Below are 21,448 nucleotides of genomic sequence, written 5' to 3'. Positions count from 1 at the left end.
AGACTTGGTTCCATCCCTGGCAGCACCAAATAAATTTTTAAATACCTAATTTGTACAATTGATTTGTAACGTGATTCAAAAGAAATGACACCATCTTCATTTTTGGTTTTTAACAAACTTTTGTTTGTAATGCTGTGGATGGAACCCAGGATCTGTTAGCAAGGGCTGTACCACTGTCCTACATCCCCAGTCTTTTCTTTGTCTGTCTGTCTCTCTCTCTCCCCCTCTACCCCCTCCTCCTCTCCCCCTCTCCCTCCCTCCCTCTCTCTCTTGATTTTTTGAGGCAGGTCCTCCCTTTGGCACCCATGGCCACCCCCCCACCTCAGCCTCTCACTGCTGGGATTACAGGCGTGTGCCACCACACCTGGCCCCTCTTTTTTTTTTTCTTAAGCAAACCTTTTCTATATAGAATTCTATATTAGATTCTTCCAACTAAATAAAAACTTAATGTAATTATAAACGGATAAGCATGTGTAGGGTAGGAGATAGGGAGGAGCTGTACCAGATGTCTAAGGCTAAATTTTCACTCATGGCTGGCAAGGCTGCATGGAAAAAGGAACCCTTCTATGTTGTTGGTGGGGATACTCTGGCTTCTTTTCAAATTGTATAAATCTTTCGCCTTTTACTACGTTGCTGGTGGGAATCTAAACTATTACCACCACTATGAATATCAATATGGATATTCTTCAAAAACTAAAAATAGGAATTCCATTTAACCCAGCTGTTTTCCTTCTAGGTATCTTCCCAAAAGAATTAAAAACATCATATTACAGTGATCCATGCATACCCATGTTTATAGCAGCACAGTTCATAATTGCTAAATCTTGGAAGCATCCTGTATTTTCATCAACACATGAAAGGATGAAAAAAATGTTATATTTATACTCAGTGGAGTACTACTCGGCCATAAAGAAGTAAAAATTTGAGTCAGTAGGGAGGAAATGGGTACACCTTAAGACTCTAATGTTGGGCTGGGGATTTAGCTCAGTGATTCTACTACCTGCCTTGCAAGTGCAAGGTCTCGAGTTTGATCCCTGGTTCCAAAAAAACAAAAACAAAAACAAAAAAAACCCACTCTAATGTTTAGTGAAATAAATGAGACTTAGAAGCTTAAATATTGTATGGTTTCTCTTATATGAGAAACCCAAGGTAAAATATAAAATAAAAGATAATGGAGGGCCGGGGATTTAGTTCTGTGGTGCCGCCACCTGCCTTGAAAGCACAAGGACCAGAGTTTGATCCCCGGTACCAAAAAAAAAAAAAAAAAAAAAAAGAAAGAGAGATAATGGAAAAAGATCTTTTGAAAATAGGAAGGGGTTCAACAGAATGGGGAACAGGGAAAGGGGATTTAAAAAGAATTAAGATGTGTTAATGTGCATATACCAACTCCCTGTGATGAATATAATCATATTATAAATTACTAATAATACATATACTAATACATTTACACAAATAGATTTTCATTCATGGCTTGTCATAAAAAGCTTTTTTATTCAGGTGGCCTAATGTTCAAAATCATGAATTCACTGGGGTTCGGGGTCTCAACTTCTGTTGGTTGCTTTGTAAAATGAGATATTAAAACTGATTCCACTAAGTGCTTCTAAGTAACCAATCAATTCACTTCCTTGCTGCTGTTTGACATTCTCAGTGACCATCTTTCCACCATAGAAAAGGACACAAATGGAGAAGTACTGTGGGTGTGGTGTTATCCTTCCACGACAGCTGCACTGAGGAATCTGCTGCTCAGAAAATGCTGCCTTACAGATGAAAACACACCTCTCCATCCCTTTGTGTTTGGCCAGTACAGAAGAACGTGGTTTTATATCACAACAGTTGAAGTTCCAGATTCTTCAGTTTTGAAAAAGGTATGACTGCTTAAAGTTAAAAAAAAAAAAAGTTTGATTATTTCAGTAACTCTTAGCTTTATCACAGAATGCATTTGAAAATATTAACTATTATGTTCACTAGGAATGTTTTCCTTTACACAGAAATATCTATCATGGCTGAACATGGTAGCCTATATCCATAATCCTGGCCACTGGGATTTGTTTGAGGCCAGCCCAGGCAACTTAGTGAGATCCTGTATCAAAAATAAAATAAAAAAGGGAGGGGGGATAGCTCAGTGGCAGAGTGCCCTTGGGTTCAATCCCTCAATATCCCCACCCACATAATTATTATGGTTGGTAGAGTAGTAAGCAATACAGGGGTCTTTTCCCTTTGTCAAGTTATAGTCTGAAGGAGTAGAAATGTAGTTTCAAAGCCATGGCTTTGATTAAAAGTGGAAAGAAGCAGCTAGGGGTGGTGACACATGCCTCTTACCCCAACACTCAAGACTCTGAGGTAGGAGGATTACCATGAGTTCGAGGCCAGCCTGAGCTACATAGTGAAACCTTGTCTCATGAAACCAAAAAAAAAAAGTGGAAAGAAGCATTTTTCCACCATTAAAAACTATTTCAGAGGATATAATCTTGGCACAGAATAAGAAATTTTGGGTTTTTTTTTTTTTTTTTCATTTGCTTGTGGATGATAAAGATATGTTAAAAATTTAGAGATGTGAGCTGGGGATTTAGCTCACTGTTTCTGCCACCTGCCTTGAAAGCCACAGATACCTGAGTTCAATCCTCATACCAAAAAAAAAAAAAAAAAATTTAGAGGTATAATTAAGGAAATTAAGTAGGCTTTAATGGTATTTTATTGATATGAATAGTATCAATGCGAGAAAACTTGTGTGACTGTCATGAACTTTCTTGACCCCAAGTAGGCAGATTTTTACAAAGAAAAGAGGATTGGAGCAAAGTGGCTGAGCCTCTGGCAAAAAGTGGGGAGACTTTTTTTCCCTTTTCAGGGTTAATATTTTGATCATAATGATACTTTATGCAGCATGGCTTTTTCCTCCTTGGTACTGAGGACTGAACCTAGGAATTTCATGCTGAGATGCATTCTCAGCCCTCTCCCCTCCTTTTTCTGTTCATTTTTTGTTTTGAGCCAGGTTCACTAAGTTGCTTAAGCCAGGCCCAGAGTTGAGATCCTTCTGCCTCAGTGTCCCAGAATGCTGGATTACAGGCGAGTGCAACCACACTCGACCCTGAGAAGTCTTGATGCAGCCTCAACTGGATTCATTCCGTGTTTTTCATTCCAGATTGCCACATTACAGCAGTGTCAGTATCACATCTGGTTTTCAGATTTGAAAACAGAAAAATTAGTTTTGTACTTCAAAATATGATTTTTAAAAAATGTATTTCTTCAATGCTTTGCATTTTATAAAGTTCTAAATTTGGTCTCATTAATGGAAATATCAGGGTTATGACCATCCAAAATTTGTATTTTCAGTAATAGAAGAATGTAAATAAATTTTTTTGTACTGGGGATTGAACTCAGGGATAGTAGTAGTCTTTAGATTGGACCACTCTACAGAATTACTTCATTGTACTGAGATGTGTTTTGTTTTCCATCCTTTTAACTCATTCATGAAAAGAGTTGCTAATTGCTAGGTCTGATTTAGCATTGTACTTCTGTTTTGGTCAGTTTAGGGTATGTTCAATAGGAACCTATTTTTGATATTTTAATGAAATATTTTTGAAAAAAATTTTTCTAAAACTACTCTTATGTGGGAAATAAATGTATGTATAATAATATATGCACACATAAATACAATACAAATAAAATTATGGTGAAGCAAAGAAGACTTTTAAAATTTTGGCCTTGGGCCAGGGATTTAGCTCAGTGGTTCCACTTCCTGTCTTGCAAGCACAAGGACCCGAGTTCAGTCCCTTGGTCTTTTCCTTTTAATGCTGGCATTGTACTAGAGGGTTGGTAGAATAGAGAAATAAAATTATTTCATTAAAATATGTATTAACTTCTATTAAAATATCTTTTTAAAGTGTACTTCTTTTGTTTCTTTGGACAGGTGACTCATTTTTCTATTGTTCTGACCGCCAAAGATTTTAACCCAGAGAAATATGCCGCCTTCACTAGGATATTGTGTAGGTCTGTATGAAAATTGTGTTAAATGCTAATATACCAAAATGGAGATCTCCTTCAGTAGTTACACAGCAGATTTCTATATGAGGAAGCAAAATATCAACCCTCTGTTTCCCTGACTTAATCTAGAGTAGCCCTGCAGAAGCTGTTTTGTAGAGTACTTTCCCTTCTGCTTTATTGATTTCTCCTGTAATTTGTGGCAATGGGCTTGGGGAAGCAGTTTGCACGCTTGGCACTTTGGGCGTCTTATTTCTCCCCACTTCTAGTCCTGGAGTTTCCTTAGCAGGTGGGCAAGTTAAGTGCCTTGTGAAGTGGTAATTTGGTTCATATGTGTTCAGGTTTATGTGAGATGATTATTTTGAGGAAAGTTAATAGACATTTTGTATCTTTTTTTTTTTTTTTCTTTTTTTGGTACCGGAGCTCGAACTTGGGCCCTTATGCTTGCAAGGCAGGCGGCAGAACCACTGAGCCAGATCCTCAGCCCCTTAGACATTTTGAATTAGGTTAAAGCATAGGAAAATATTTTTCAGCTGGAATGCTGAGGGGCTGGGAAATTCAGAAGGTTTAGTCATCATTCAAGTAGATGCCTTTAGTTTTGCCCCAGCTGTTGAAACTATACTAGTCTAGGCTGGGCGTGGTGGCGCATGCCTGTAATCCCAACACTCAGGAGGCTGAGGCAGGAGGATCACTGTGAGTTCGAGACCCCCCTGGGCTACACAGTGAGTTTCAGGTCAGTCTCAACTACATAGTGAGACCCTGTCTCAAAAAACCAAAAATAAATAAATAAATAAAATAAAATATACCAGTCTAAACTTAATGGAAAAAATAAATCCAGAAAAATATATATATACCAGTCCACCTCTTATATTTTTCTTTGTTTGTTTGTTTTGTTTTGTTTGGTATGGGGACCTTGTGACCTTGGGACCTTATGCTTGCAAGGCAGCTGATGGAACCACTGAGCTAAATGCCTGGCCCTGACCTCTCATATTTTGGAGTATATCTAGTGGACTTAATGAAAATATATTAGGGATATTGGCTTTTTCTTTAATAATAAAGGCTTTAACAAGTTTTTTTTTAAAGGCTTTAACAAGATTTTAGATTTAGTGTTATTATTATCATTTAATATTATCACTAGGTACAATTGTAATTCTAGCTATTATATATAAGCTCTGGCCCTTAGGCTGTCACCCAGTAGTTTTGTGAGGAGGTAAAGAGAATTGTTTCTGTTTTTTGCCACTATAAGTCCAGCAAATAGGCTGGGGATGTGTAGTAGCTCAATGGTAGTGTGCTTACCTAGCAAATTAAAGGCTCTGGGTTCAATCCCTGGTACTTTAAAATAACAAAAGCCCAATAAATGGTTACCTTTTTACGTTTTTCATGCTTGTATCCCCTCACTAATACACACACACACACAAACACACACACACACCCTTCAAAACAAAACCTCATTACCTAAGGGTTTCCAATTAGATTGTATTTTGACCAAATGAGATTTTACTGTTTATGCAGCTAGCCACAATAAGAAAGACTTCTTTCTGTTACAAGATAAATTCCAGGTATTGTATATTGGCTCACTGTGGAATATAAACAGGTGTCTTCCAGTGTGGTATAGACATAAAGGGAGGTTATTATTACTACTGAGAAAGAATGAAAATACCAGAGTGATATTTTTGCACAAACACTAGTCTCCTATTTTATTTGGTTGAATCGGGTTGGATGACTTGGCTGAATATCTTGGAGTCTAGAAGGTAAGGTGACTTCAGACCCCATAAGGAAGCCTGGAAGGTTTGTACCTTCTGCAGTGCCATGGCATTGCAATATTTTGGATTCTCCTCTCCCATCCCAGAGCAAAAAGAATGAGAGCAAATATACCCAGGTCTTTTTTATTTTTTATTTTGAGACAGGGTCTTACTAAGTCATGAAGTTGCCCAGGCTGGGCTAACTTGCAGTCCTACATCAGCCTCCTAGAGTGCTGGGATTTTAGGTGAACATTACCACACCCAGCTGTGTGTGTGTGTGTGTGTTTGTTTAGATTAGTGTATTACGTTTTCAACTCATAATAGTTACACAAGTTTTGTGCACACTTAGAATCAGTCCAGTCAGGTGCAGCAACTTGTGGGTGTCCATCTGAACAACGTCCTGAATTGCCCTGTGTGGTTCTTCTGTAGAGTAATTTTGAGGGATTCTTCTGTCTGTTTTATCTCTCGTGGTCCAGGATTGTAGGAAGTCATCTCATCCCACAAAGTTGGTTTTTGCCTTTTTTTTTTTTTTGGTACTGGGGATCCAACTTGGGACCTTGGGCTTGTGAGGTAGGCAACAAAACCACTGGGCTAAATCCCAGGCCCCCCACCAACTTTCTTATGTTTGTCTTGTCCATTCCTGTGTAGTTTTTATTTTTTTCATATTTTGTAATGTTAATGGCAGTATCTTTGGTGTTAAAAATAAAGCACATGATTAAATATACCAATAATACAAAAGTTTTTTCTCCCTACCCATCCACACATAACCCCTGTACTCTCTTTTATATCCTACCAGAGAGGCTTTCTCCCTATAAATAAGCTTGTATTTTAGTTTATGAGTTTTTGTATATGAAAGGCCACTATTCATTGTTCTCCACCTCTTTCTTTTGGTACCAGGGATCGAACTCAGGACCTTGTGCTTGCGTGGCAGGTGGCAGAACCACTGAGCTAACCCCCTGGCCCTCTCTACCTCTTTTTCCTGAATTTGTCAGTTGAAATAATTTGTTAACCACCCCCACCAAAAAAACCAAAACAAAACTGATGATTGACAAAATTAGGTAATCTGTTAAAAATAAGATTTTTCCTTTTTTTACTCAGTCTGCAATAAATTCTCAAATTATCTGTTCTAAATGTCAGTTTTATTTTATTCCTCATCCTTTGTCATATTGTTTGCTGAAAGACCCAAGTGGACCCAGTCATGCCTGGTTTTTTTTTGGAGGAAGGAGGTGCTGAGGGTTGAACCCAGGGCCACCTGCATGATAAACATACACTTTGTCATTGAGCTGCACCCTGAGCCCCCAGTCATGTTTCTCAAGCCAAATTTAGTTGTAGTTGTTCACTGGAAGAAACTTCAAGGGGGAAGTGACTGACTCCACATGTGGGCTATAAATGTAGCCAGTTTCCTGTCAGCATTTTCTGGAAGTCTTAAATTGATGACAAATGTCTCTAATGTGCATTTATCACTGGAAACTTAAAGAGCTTGGATTTCTTAATTATCTAAATATAGCTACCTCTGGGAGCTCTGATAATAAGTATGGGTTCTACATATAATTACTGCTTTCTCTGTGAACAATGCATAAAACTCCTTTCTTGTCAAAGGAAATTGCAGCAATAAAACAGAGTTGTGTGACTAAGGACACCAGTTGTGAACATGAGACATAAAAAGAGATAAGAATGTGATGTTATTGAGAGTAATGAGGTCACAAAAGACCGTGATTGGGCTGGGGGTTGTAGCTCAGTAATAGACCAGTCATCTAGTGTGCTTAAGGCACTGACTTCAACCCCAGCACTGCAAAACCAAAGTCCATAGTTAATCCTGCTATAGGATACTACCACACTGTTCTCTAGATAACAAGGAAAGAACTGCCTTCAAAGAACTGTTTAAGATCTGTCATGTTGTTTTGTTTTGTTTTGTACCAGGGATCGAACTCTGGACTTTGCGCTTATGAGGCAGGTGGCAGAACCACTGAGCTAAATCCCCAGCCCCTCTGACATGTTGTTCTAGTACATAGAATTTCTAACTAAATTAGGGATCTAATATATGCTGTAAAAAGACTCAGGCACTCAGAAATGTGTTAGCATGTTGGCTTTAGGTTTTTTTAGAAAGTTCCCTTGGCTAGCCTTGTTGCATATCTCCTTGTCTTCATGCCAAGCTAAAGCAGTCGTTTTTGTCCTTTCTTACAGAGCGTACTTGAAGCATGGGAGCCCGGTTAAAATGATGGAGAGTTATATTGCAATTCTCACAAAGGGGATATGTCAGAGTGAAGAAAATGGCTCCTTCCTTAGCAAGGATTTTGATGCTCGAAAGGCATACCTTGCAGGCTCCATCAAAGGTAAAAAAGAAAGAAGCAAAAACTCAGGCCCACAACAAAATGCTGAGCCAAGGACAACCTCTCACCAGACTAGTGCCCTCTTTCCATGCATTATTTTCATCTGTGTACTTGTTTTCCTATATAGGAGGGTATTCTAACTCCCATATTGCCTTACTGAGTTAGAATTCTGTCAAAGGAAAACATTTTGGGAGCATTCTTTCTATATTCTGTTACTCTGGGAAGTTCTTTCACCATGGTTTGGGTCTCTACTGACTTCTATAGTTGTTCTTTCCCTGGATCTTAGCGGTTATCTCTTCCATCTAAAGAGCTCAAGCCTCTGGCTGGAGTCCCTCATCCAGATACTAGCTGGAAAGGACAGAACAGCAGAGGCAGCCAGGGGACTTCGGGGTCCTTGAGAGAGAGAGGAGAGAGGGACCCTGAAGGTGAGGCTGCCCTCTTCACCGCCTCCCTCAGTGCCTGCCCATCTGCTCTTGATCTGTTGTCCTTTTGGTTTCAGCATCTTGTTGAGGCGTCCGGTGTTCTTCAAGCTAGCTGAAAAGGACTGAAGTAATGTCATGGGGCAGGGAGTTAGTGAACATTTCTTTTTTTTTTTTTTTTTTTTTAAACAGGGTCTCACTATGTAGTTGAGACTTTCCTGGTGTTCACTATATAGACCAGGCTGGTCTTGAACTCACAGCGATCCTCCTGCCTCAGCTTCCCGAGTGCTGGGATTACAGGCGTGCGCCACCATGCCCGGCCCAAACATTTCTTTTTTTAATTAGAACTTTTTCATGACACTAAAAGACATAGCTTCTTCATCTTATTTATTCCACTTCATCTGTGCATCCAGCATTTGGATATCTATGCCCACCCACCAAATGAGGTGCTTCTGTACTACTACTTTTTGCCTAAACACATTCTCTGAGGGGCAGGATGTAGCTCAGTGGTGCTCTGCTTGCCTAGCAAGCACAAGGTCCTAAGTTTGATTCCTGGTACCAGGGGAAAAAAAGACGAACACATTCTCTGTATCAAAAATAATTTTGCATTCCTGTGACAATTCATTTTGACAAAAATATTTTATGTTATGTTTTATGATGTTTAATGCAATAACATTATGCTCTTTCTTTAAGACATTGTATCTCAATTTGGAATGGAAACTGTTATATTACACATGGCACTGATGCTGAAAAAACGAGTTGTCGTCTATCACCCCAAAATAGAAGCTGTCCAGGCTTTTACCAGGTATTGTACCTCATTATTAAAAAGTGCAAAATTTCTTGGCAGTTTGGAATTCTAGATTCCTATGTGTTGTGTTGCACATTTGATATAAATAGGATAGTGCATTAGTCTGGCAATGAAGTGCCATTTTGGTCTAATGCTTCAGTTTCAATCTAGTGGTTCAAGGTCATTGAATTGGGGCAGATGGTTTTTTCACTTTAGAAATAGGACTATTTTAGAGCATGCAGAGTTAGCAAACATTTTCTTGCCAGAGAGAAAATATTTTAGGCTTGTGAGCCATACAGTCTCTATCCCAACTACTCAGCTGCCTGGGTGGCACACAAACAAACATAGATGAGTATAAATGAATGAGCTGACTGTGTCAATAAAACTTTATTTACAAAGGCAGGCAGTTGGCCCATAGGCCATGGTTTGCTGATTTCTGTTTTAACTAAGTTGTCCCTTCTATTCGGTTTTGTTTTGTTTTGTTGTTTGTTTGTTTGTTTATTTTTGGTATTGGGGATCGAACTCGGGTCATTGTGCTTGCAAGGCAGGCGGCAGAACCAGTGAGCTAAATCCCCGGCCTCTTCTGTTCAGTTTTATCAGACTCGATTATAAGAAAAACAGGGTTGGCTCTTTGTTTATTAAATCTAACTTGTTCATAGCTCCTTTTTTATTTTATTTTATTTTACTTTTTTGATGCTGGGGATCAAACTTGGGTCCTTGTGCTTGCAAGGCAAGTGGTAGAACCACTGAGCTAAATCCCCGGCCCCATAGCTCCTTTTTTAAAAGCAAGAGGAGATAGCATTTGTGCATGCCAGGCGTTATGTAAGATATTTTAAATTATTGAACTGACTCATGATAACTTGGTAAGAAAGTATTATTACCCTATTATATGAATGAGAAAATTGAGGCTTGCAGACCCTAAGTGGTAAGATAATGAAAAGGGGAAAGGCGTCGTGGTCAGAGAGACCTTGGTTAAAGTCCTGGGAGGGAGCCAGGTGTGGTGTTGCTCACCGGGAATCCAGTTACTCTGGGGGCCAAAGCAGGCGTATCATGAGTTGGAGCCCAGACTGAGCAGTTTAGCAACTTAGGGATACACTGTCTCAAAAAATAAAAAAGAACTAGAGATGTAGCTCAGCGCGGAGGCCCTGGGTTTCAGTCCTCAGTACTGAAAAACATGAAAAAGTTTTAGAAGGGTGACTTAGCTCTGTGACTACATAAAAGATACTGAATGTTTCTGAGTCTCTGTTTCTTTATCTGCAAAATGAGGGTCCCAATACTTTTTTCAATACATTTTTTCTAGGACTGGAAATAATTTATGTAGTGTGCTTAGCATGTGTCTTGCCCTTAGTGCGTTAGAAATTATTGTTGTGATTATAATTGCCTCTTATATGAGACAGCCAGAATTTTCACCCTGCCCTCTTCCATTTCAAACTGTTATTCTATCCTGTTACCTTTCCCCTATGTTTATATTTCTTTAACTGAGGTAGCTATAGCTTGTGATGTCGTAGGACACCCAGGGATTCCTGAAACCATGGATGAATTTGGCACATCTTCCTTCAGTACTTGTTTGTTTGTTTCTTTGTTTGTTTCCAGTTTCTACTTCTATTGTATGGATTAAGTTTTTGTTTTTTTCAGTACTTGTTTTGCTACAACTTTTTTCTTGTTTTTTTCTTTCCCCCAGTACTTTATATGAAACCCCAGATCTTTGCTTTGAGCAATATTCGTAGTCCTTTGATATTTTATGTTTTGTTTTGTTTTGGTTTTGGGTTTTCCTTTGGTACTGGGGATCGAACTTGGGACCTTACACTTGCGAGGCAGGCGGTAGAACCACTGAGCTAAATCTCCAGCCCGATATTTTGTATTTAAGATAGGGTCTCACTAAGTCACTAAATTCCCAGGCTAGACTTGAATTTGCAGTCCTGTTGTCTCACCTTCTCACAGTGGTGAAAGTGAAGACATGTGGCCCAGCTGGCTCAGATAGTTTCCTACTTTCAAGGAACACTTTGGATTTAAGCCCCAGGCTCCCTCTCCCTCTCTCTAGCACTCTGCAGAGTAATATATAGAGAGGGAAACTCTAGCAACATCGCTCTTTGTCGCCATGGAGATCTTTAGAAGTTTCACCTTGAGAGTTCTGTAGCCATTCTGACCCAAAAAGCAGATATTAAAACAGGGCATTGCTTTAATGCAAGTCTGGAGGCGTTAGCACGTCTGTTCTCACCTCTGCCACCGCCTAGCTGTGGGACTGTACCCTTCTTATTTCCTCCTCGGAAAGAGATGAAGCAGTGTGGGCCAGTAACCATGTGATTGAGCTCTTGCCTTGATTCCCCAGGACCCTGCCTGCCCTGGTATGGCATCGACAGGACTGGACCATCCTGCATTCTTACGTGCATCTCCATGCTGATGAGCTGGAAGCCCTGCAGATGTGCACAGGTAGCTGGTGCATCCTGGGAGAAAAGACTGCTTAGAAGAGGGTTTGCTTAAAGGAGCATTTCTCTTTTGTTACCCTGTAAACTTCTAACCTTTTCCTTTGGGGGCATGGTGCTAGGGATTAAACCCAGGTTTTTTTGCATATTGTGCAAAAACTCTACCACTGAGCTTTAGCCCGAGCCCCAAGTTCGTTCTATTGATGTGTGATTGTCCATCTTTCTGGTGCTGGGGATTGAACCTAGGGCCCTTCACACTGAGCTTTCTTTTTTTTTTTCCAGATATTTGAACTTTTAATTTTTTTCTTTCGGTCCTTTTCTCAGCGTTATTCTTTTTTTTTTTCCTCATTGAGTTTATTGGTACATTGTAGGTACACAGTACATTTACATTCATTATTGGGATCTTGTACCTTTACATGACAGGTTCTCATTTTTTCCCCTTGTCCCTGCCCTCCCTTCACCCCTCCTCCCTCCCCCTTTACAAACACTTCATTTCCATTTCTTCATTTTCTCATATTTTTTTCTTTTCCCTTATTAGCTTTCCCCTACCCTTCCCACTTTCCCTACACCTTTAGCTCCTTTCTTCCTATTTCACACTGTCCATTATATCATTAGGATCTTATGTACTATTATAGTTCTTCACACCAGAGAAACTATTCGGTATTTACACATGTGTGATTTATTTATTTCACTTAGGAGTATATCCTCAATATGTATCCAGTTTCCTATGAATGAATCTAATTTCTCATTCTTTATGGCTAATATTCCATTTTATAGAAAAACCATATCTTCTTTATCCATTTTCCAACTGATGGGCAAATGGGCTGTTTCCAAGTTTTAGCTATTACAAACTGTGCCGCTATAAACATAGGTGCACATATATCTCTGTGATATGATTCTTTTAATTCTTTTGGCAAGATACCCAGCAGAGGGATGGCTAGGTCAAATGGAACCTCTAGTCCGAGCTCTTTGAGGTATCTCCATATTGATTTCCATAGTGGTTGCACCAGTCTGCATTCCCACCAACAATGGAGAAGGGTTTCTTTCTCCCCACAACCCTGCCAACATTTGTAATTGTTTGAATTCTTGATAGCAGCCATTCTTTGTGGGGTGAGGTGGAATCTCAGTGTTGTTTTCATCTGCATCTCTCGAATGACCAGTGATGTGGAACATTTTTTCATATATTTACTTGCTGTTTTTACTTCTTTGTCTGAGAAATGTCTGTTCATTTCAGATGCCCATTTTTGAAATGGGTCTTTATATTTGGGGGGCTGATTGTTTTGAGTTCTTTATATATTCTAGATAATAGCTTGCTTTCTTTTTTTTTTTTTGGTACCAGGGATTGAACTCGGGTCCTTGTACTTGCAAGGCAGGCCACTGAACCTCTGAGCTAAGTCCCCGGCCCCTAGCTTTCTTTATTTTTTTTGAGAGAGTCTTACTAAATTGCTAAGTTTCCCAGTCTGGGTTTGAATTCGTAATCCTTCTGCCTCAGTTTCCCAGCATGCTAGAATTATAGGTGTACATCACCACATCTGGCTCTAACTTCTAGTTTTAAAAGTTTTCTTATCAGTGATTTGATTTTGAATATTTAGACATTATTTTGAGCCTTTCCATAATTTTTCAAGGAAAGTTACTTATTTTTAAATGATGTTATTTACTTATTGAATCTCTAAAAAAGAAAAAGATTCTGGAAATAATTTAATAATACATTGTTACTTATATCTATAGGAATCTCATTTCTCTAGTGGTACTATTTATTTACTTATTTACTTGTTTGTTTTGTTTTGTGTTAGCCCAGACTGGCCTCAAACTTGCAGTGATCCTCCTGCCTCAGCTTCCTGAGTGCTGGGATTACAGGTCTATACCACCACACCAGGCTTATTTATTTTTAAAATTAAGATTATTATGTCCCTATTTTTTTCTTTTTTTGGGGAGGTGGAACCAGGGCTCAAACTCAGGACCTTGCACTTAAAAGACACAGGCAGTGGCACCATTGAGTTAAATCCCTGGTCCCCTTTTTTTTTTCTTCATCCTGGGGATTGAACTCAGGACCTTATGCTTGCCAGGCAGGCACAGTGCCACTGAGCTACATACATCCTGGGCCAAGTCCCTATGTTTTTATAATGTTAAAAGGTCTTTTCATTAAAAAAAATGATGGTTAAAAAAATAAGATGGTAATAAATAGTAGACTTTTGTTGTTGCTTTTCAAATTAGGAAATATTTCTTAAATATAAAACAATATATAATGATTGTGCAAATTATAAAAAATAAAAATACTTATGGACCTCCCAGACAGGTGAAAAGATGAGATGTTTTAGTGTTTTGGGGTTTTTTTTTTTTGTTGTTGTTTTTGTTTTTTGAGACAGGGTCTCACTGTGTAGTTGAAACTGCCCTGGAACTCACTATGTAGCCCAGGCTGGTCTCCAACTCATAGCGATCCTCCTGCCTCAGCCTCCCGAGTGCTGGGATTACAGGTGTGTGCCACCACGCCCAGCATTTTAGTGTTTTTAAGTACACTTCATGTGCCTTACTGTCTCATTCCACCTGTTTTCCTACTCAGAGCTTATCTTTTCCTTTGATTTCTTATTGGGTTCACTCCTCTCCATGGCCACACAATAAAAATATGTCTCTAAACAGCATGTTGTTTATGTTACACTTTTATTTATTTACTTTTTGGTGGGACAGGGTCTCTCTTTGTAGCTGGCTGGCCTTGAACTCACAGCAATCCTCTTGCCTCAGTCTCCTAAGTGCTGGGATTATAGAAGTACCTGGCACTTCTATATGTTCTTATTCAAATTTTTTTCCCATTTAGTTCTTTAATTTACCTGGAGTTATTTTTTTGTGTGTAATGTGTGAGTTTGGGCTCTAATTTTTTCTTTGCTTTCTTTCTTTTAGCACCAGGGAATGAATCCAGGGTCTTGCGTGTGTTAAGCACTGGCTGTCCTACTGAGCTCCACCCCTAACCCTCTTTATTTATTTTTTTTCATTTGGCTTGGATGACTACTTGGCTCAGGACATTGAATAATTTCCTCCTTTCTCTGTAACCAGCGGTATCGTTTTGCTGTGTGTTGCATTTTCTAATGTAGTTTGCTCTGGGTCTGGCTTTCCATAACCAGTTTGGGTTTTATTGATATTATAGTTTAAATGTCCTTACTTGATAAATTAAATATTTAGTAGTAATAAGTAGGTCCTCAAAACAATAAACTCAGCATCACCACCACGCCCCCCAGCATTTTGTAGTTATGTGGCTCTATGATGGGTTCCTTTGTCTTAAGACTGATTTCAGAAGCCTACTAATTTCTTTCACACATACTGTATTGGATCTGGGTAGTGAAAGATGGTGTCTTTTTCCATGTTACTCCTGAGAGCCCAGGCAGTGGAGCTTTCAGATCTGCAGGAGAAGCGTGGATTATGAGTCCCTGCTGCCTTCTGCCTCCTCTGCCATTCCTGCCCTGGGTGACTGCAGAGTAAGTGCTTGACTGCAGTCTTGTCCCTTGACACTCAAGTCAAATTGGGGAACATTTTGTGAATTTCTTCAGGTAACTAATTTTATTTTTTTTTGTACGAGGAATTGAACTCAAGACTTTGTGCTTGCCAGGCAGGTACTGTGCTGCTGAGCTACACTTGCAGCCCAGTACAGTCATTTTTATGGTTTTTTCTGTGTATGGTACAGGGAGTTGAACCCAGACCCTTGCAGTAAGCTACATCCCTGGTCCATTTTGGAGTTTTCTGGTTTTTTATTTTTACGAACAAAAAACTACTCATTATGTAGTTCAGGCTGGCTTTGAACTCACAGTGATCTTCCTGCATCAGCTTCCCAAATGCTGGGATTACAGGTGTGCACCACCAGCACCAGCCCATATTTTATTTTGAGACAGGGTCCGGCTAAGTTGCGCAGGTTGGGTTTCAAGGCTTGATCCTTCTGCCTCAGCCTCTGAGAGTGGTGCAGCATGTTAGGCCAAGCTCTAATGTAGTCTTAATAAATGCCTCAGGGAACAGCTAATGTTCTCATCTAAAATCACTAAGAAAAGCGCCTGTTTACTGTTTTGGATGTGTTTGTGGTGTGATTTTTTTTTCCTTTCCAGTAATTTGGTCGTCTTTGTAACGCAGGCTATGTCGCTGGGTTTGTAGACCTGGAGGTGAGCAATCGACTGGATCTTTATGATGTGTTTGTGAACCTGGCAGAGAGCGAGATCACCATTGCTCCACTTGTGAAAGGTTGGTTCTCTCTCTGTTCCATTGTGGATGGAGATGTCAGCCAAGCAGTTGTGCTTTTTAGGTTCGCTCTAAAAGCAGACATTGAGGCCTTCGCTGTGAAGCTGGAGGGATATTTGGTGTCTGGATTCTGAACACTAGCATTTACCCCTGCAGATCTAGAAGTGTTAGCAGTACAGATGGGATTACTGATAATAGCTTTTGTGTGGTTGCTTACCTCTTCCCTAAAGGCGAAGGCTGCTGAGTGCTGGCTGGTTAGGGAACTTTGTTAGGTAGACAGATCATGTGACATGATTTTTGTTTGTTTGTTTTGTTCTGTTTTTTGTTTCTTGAGACAGGGTCTCACTATGTAGTTCAGGCTGGCTTTGAACTCACTATGTAGCCCAGGCTGACCTCAAAGTTGAGGTAGTTCTCCTTCCTCATGCTCCTCAGGTGTGCACCACCATGCCCAGCTCCTCTGAAGTTTTATCTAGTGACTTCAAATTAATAAAACCAGAATATTTTTCATTGTTTTAAAACTTCAAACATGATGCACATTCATATGGAAAATTGAAACTGTAGAATCAAGTCTTTAGGAGGCGCGTTTGTAAAGCCAAAGGAATAGAAAACAAGCAGTGGCTGACTACATGTCTGGTGAAGACCAGAGAGCAGGGCCATCTCCCTGTTGCCATGGTTGCACTGAGTCTGTGAAATGCATTCATCTACTCAATGCCATTCAAAAGGAGTTGACCCTGTGGCGACAGGGAAAACTTGCTGTTAACCTTGCTGCAGACAGTAGCACCTGCTATAAATATAGTTAGTGTAACCTTTTTGCTCCTTTCCTTGTTTCTTAGGGCCTTAACACTGAATGCTCAGCTGGCTTCTGCAGAACTGATGGGAAGCGCTTCTCTCAAAACATCCCCAGCAGAAAGACACTATTTAAATATTTGGGGAGGGGAAGGGACAGGGGATTGAACCAGGACCTTTACCCTTTCTGTGTTTTGAAACAAGGTCTTGCTAAAATGCTAAATTGCCTAGGTTGAGGGCCAGGGATTTAGCTCAGTGGTACCATGCCTGCCTCACAAGTGCAAGATCTTGGGTTCAATCCCTGGTTCCGGCAAAAAAAAATCTATATTGCCTAGATTGAGCTTGAATTTTCAATCTTCGTGCCTGAGCCTCTCTGTCCTCCTCCCCTCCCCCTCCTTCCCCTCTTCTTCCTCTTCCCTCTTCCTCCTCCTCCTCTTCCTTCCTCCTCTTCCCTCTTCCCCTCCTCCCCTCCTCTCTCCTGTCTCTCCTCTCCCCCTCCCTCCCTCTTTCTCTCTGGGGGTGTGCGAGCTCATGTGCTCTCTCTCTCTCCCTTCCTGTCTCCCTCTCTCTCCCCCTCTCCCTCCCCCCTCTCTGGCTTTTGGAGACAAGGTCTCACTATATAGTTCATACTGCCCTTGAACTCACTTTGTAGCCCAGACTGGCCTCAAATTTGTAGAGATCCTCCTGCCTCAGCCTCCCAATTGCTGGTACCATAGATATGTACTACTGTGCTGTAAAGACTTAAACAAAAAGTCAGGCTCTTGCCTAAAGTCATAGCTTATTTGTAGTCAGAATTTTTATGATACTTTTGTCTGGAAAGAAAAATAATTCTTAGCTGGGTGTGGTGACACAAGATTGTAATCCCAGCACTTTGGAGGCTGAGGCAGGAGTATTGTAGTGAGTTCCAGGCTAGCTTGAACTATATACGAGACCTTGTCTTTAAAAAAAAAAAGGGGGGGTGGCTAGGGATTTAGCTTAGTGGTTCTGGCACCTGCATTGCAAGCACAAGGGTTGGAGTTCGATCCCCAGTACAAAAAAAAAAGAAAAAGAAAAAGAAAAAGAAAAAAGGAAATTTTTTTTTTTTTTTGGTACCAGGGATCGAACTCAGGACCAGGTGCAGAGCCACTGAGCTAAATCCCTGGCCCAAGAGAAATAATTCTCAGATGGGTGGGATAGTCAAATTGGACTTAGCACTGATGTGTTTTCTTTGGGCCATGAAGTATATAAATGGTGATTGTGTCTCACCTTTTAGCATGTCACCACGTGTTTAATGATAAAATGGAAATGTGCAGGATTATCCGTTTTTTGAGAATTCTCTCAATACAGTCAGGTTTTCAGTTAGATTCCTGATTATTTTTTATTATGTAAACTTCTAAGTATTCACACAGCACACTTCTCATTCTCTCACCAGAGTCCATGACGATGGGCAAACTCCACAAAGAAATTGGTCAGCTCATTGTCCAGTCGGCGGAAGACCCCGATAAGTCAGACAGCCAGGTTATACAGGTAACTCCTTCACCTGCCTCAGCAGGGCTCCACGGCAGCCTCGCTGGGCAGCCTGTGGCACAGCGAGCCTCTCTGCTGCGTGTAGGGGTCGCCAGCAGCAGGTGCTCAGGCTCTGGTCTGCGGCACGGCCACTGTGAGCAGGTGCATGGCCGTGAGCCCTGCTCAGTTAGTGGGCTCTGGGGATGGTGTTGGTCATGAGAGACACAACTGCTACAAAGTTGGAGTGCTTTTTTGGGCCAGCCAGAGCATATCCTCCTTGAATTTTCATGGAAGGACAAATTTTAAAGGCAGTGCTGCTGCTGAGCATAGAGAATGGGACAGGTGGTCCTAATTTAGCTCTACTGTAGTGTTTCCAGGACAGCAGTAACCATAAAATCCAGACTGCTGTCACCCAGCAGAGCCAGCTCCGTTTGCACCCTCTCCTGACTGGGCCGGACTGAGATCACAAATGGCATTTATTTCCATTTGATGCCAACGCCCATCCCCTGGACCATGGTCTCCCTCCTGTCTGCAGCCCCCTTGCATTTGGCCCGCTCCCCTCCTGAGGATCCATTCCCAGCCCAGTCTTCCCCAACCCTGCTCATCCAGACCCATCTCAGACCCCAGGGCTGGAGCACCTAGAAGACTGTCGTCCTTTATCTGCACCTTTGTGCCACCAAGGGGGCCTCTCTGAGAAGCGGCTCAACTTCCTTGGTCCCATGTGGCGCATTTCATCACTTGCGTACTCTTACTCAGCAGTACTCGTGGAGCAGGGGACAGCGTGGGTACATGGCGAGCAAAGTGCCTGCCCTCACAAAGCCTGTTTTAGTGGAGCCGATGAGTACAAAGTAAGAGACCTGGCTGGGGATTTAGCTCAGTGATTCCGGTGCCTGCCTCGCAAGTGCAAGGACCAGAGTTCAATTCCCCAGTACCAAAAAAAAAACAAACCCACAAAGTAACACACTGCAAGATATGTGAGCCGTGATAAATGCTGTGATGGAAACAAGGAACTGAGGTGGGGAATATTAGGACGAGGATGAGGCAGCTCTTTGAGGGGTGACACGCGCAGAACGATAAGGTGGCCACAGTTTGGCAGGGTCTGCCCAGCAGCACTGTTGAGCCGTGACGAGAAGAGTGGATGATCTTCTCCTGAGGACCCAAACACTGACACTCTGATGATACCTTTTCTTGCAATGTGAATCAGCATAGTCTCCCATCATTACAGTAAGACATTTATTCTTCACGGTGGTGGTGAAGTGTGTAAATATGAATTTTGGATTTTTGGGTTAGGAGTATTTCTCATGGACTGTAAGTGACACATAAATGATTCAGTATAATGAATGTGACCTTAGGGAGAGAAAGTGAAAGTGCTCAGCATGTTATAGGGGTTCAAAACTATTCGAGTTAGGAGTTGATGTCACCAAGCCAGGAAAAAGCTATGATGTAAAGTGAGCTCCAGTGAGTTCTCAGCTGCGGGATGAGAGTTACTCAGTGGCCAGGAATCAAGTCCACGTGCAAGGTGCTGGGTTTCTTATCCTGGGCGTTGATAACTCCTGGGAAGAAATTTGTCCAAAAAACAATCAGCATAGAATGAGCATGTGACCCAGCAGTCCCACTTCTAGGTATAGACCCGAGTGAGGTGAGAGCAGGGGCCCCAGCTGATTTCCGTATTCCAGTGTTGCAAGCAGCATTAGTTATGATGAGGATAGAAACAGCCCAAGTCCAAGGCAGCAGATGAAAGGACAAACAAAATGTGTTATATACATACGATGGAGTCTTAGCCTCAGAAAAGACTGACGTCCTGATACATGTTAGATCATGAATGAACTTTGAGGACATTCGGACAGAATGCCAGCCATTGCATGATTCCACTTTGATGAGGTACCTAGACGAGGCAGGTTCATAGAGGAAGAGGTGAAATGGAAGTCACCAGCATTCTGTGGGGGGAGCGTGCATAATGGGTTTCTGTTTGGGATGCTAAAAACTGTTGCCTATTTTCTTGTTCTGTTGAAGGATATTGCTCTCAAAACAAAAGAAATCTTCACCAACCTAGCACCATTTTCGGAAGTTGTGGATGATGGAGGAAAGCGAGTCCTCAATTTGGAGGCATTAAAGCAAAAACGATTTCCACCAGCAACGGAAAACTTCCTTTACCATCTAGCTGCAGCCGAACAAATGCTGAAAATCTGACTGAGACAGAAAGTCTCACTGATGACGGTTAAAAAGTTCTCCTCATTCTGAATATCCATAACTATGTAAAATAACAGAGGAAATGTTATATTTTTTAATGATTTATTGAAAGCATTGAGATATGACCTGAAAAACACTGAAACACATGAAAATACTTGTGATTTTCTCCCGGTTGATTAGTGTCCCGCCTGCTGCAGAGTTGGACAGAGCTCTGTAAGTGCCGCGTCTGGCGTTACGAACCGGCCGGTGTCTGGAACAAGGGGAAAAGCTCTGTCAAGTCCCATGCAAACCACAGCACATGCGAAAGCCTTTATTGCAATTTCCTGTTTGTCTCATTGTGTAGCCATAAACTAACGGTTCATTTTCAGAAAGCTGCCTGAAATTTTGCTTTATATTCTTCTAGGAAGAACTTTAATTCCTCGTGAGGAACTCTACTTTCTGAGCCAAACTGCTGAGTTTTCTGCAGAACTATCTAGAAGATCATTCAAGAGACCCTGCAGTTGCACTTTCTTGTAAAAGAAAAAGAAAATGTTTTTCTTAGCCTTTGAACATTTTGCCTATATTATGAGAGTTTTGCATAGACTTTATACTTGAGTAGACAACTTTAATAATCCATATTTATACTGCTATAGAAGTAAGCATTTGGCAGACTTAAGCCATTAATACTCTTCACTTAGCCCTGTTGCTAGCACTGTTCTTTGGGAAAGATGCCGTACTTGTATGATAGAGTAAAGCCCTCTGAACAGTCGTGTCTGTAGCACTCAAGTAGTGGCTGCTCTCGTTGTTGAGGGAGAATTTGCTTCTTGCAGGGGCCAAAACCAGGAAGGTCCTCCTACAACTCCAATAAGAATGATTTGGCCTCATGGCCGGGTGACTCTTCTTGTTCGGTTGTGTACTTTTTTCATAATTGGAGAGCCTAAAATTGGCAAAAAAGCATGTATGCCTAAATTGTGTACTCACTTTTATTATGTATATTCATATTAATTATGAAAGATTACTTTTCACTCAGTACAGTTGTCCTTTGAAATTCTACCTGGAATTATGCTTGCAAAAAAAAATTGTCTTTATTGAATCTTTTTTTTTTTTTTTTTTT

General features: G+C 40.9%; 1 protein-coding gene across 1 annotated transcript; it reads left to right on the top strand.

The window, feature by feature from the left end:
- The first annotated feature begins 1,785 nt into the window (after positions 1 to 1,785).
- Positions 1,786 to 20,489, top strand: Dennd10 (DENN domain containing 10). The gene is made up of 7 exons (XM_019209044.2): positions 1,786 to 1,865; positions 7,905 to 8,053; positions 9,163 to 9,274; positions 11,586 to 11,686; positions 15,790 to 15,897; positions 18,092 to 18,186; positions 20,179 to 20,489. Exons 2-7 carry the CDS (start codon positions 7,936 to 7,938, stop codon positions 20,353 to 20,355), a joined length of 711 nt encoding a protein of 236 aa, XP_019064589.1. The 5' UTR covers positions 1,786 to 1,865; positions 7,905 to 7,935; the 3' UTR covers positions 20,356 to 20,489.
- The last annotated feature ends 959 nt before the right edge of the window (positions 20,490 to 21,448 follow it).

This window comes from Fukomys damarensis, unplaced genomic scaffold (assembly GCF_012274545.1).
Source record: "Fukomys damarensis isolate Sample0158 unplaced genomic scaffold, DMR_v1.0_HiC HiC_scaffold_8, whole genome shotgun sequence".
In the NCBI taxonomy this organism is placed as follows: Eukaryota; Metazoa; Chordata; class Mammalia; order Rodentia; family Bathyergidae; genus Fukomys; species Fukomys damarensis.
Note: the sequence above shows the minus strand (reverse complement) of the source record. Positions and strands in the feature narration are given on the sequence as shown.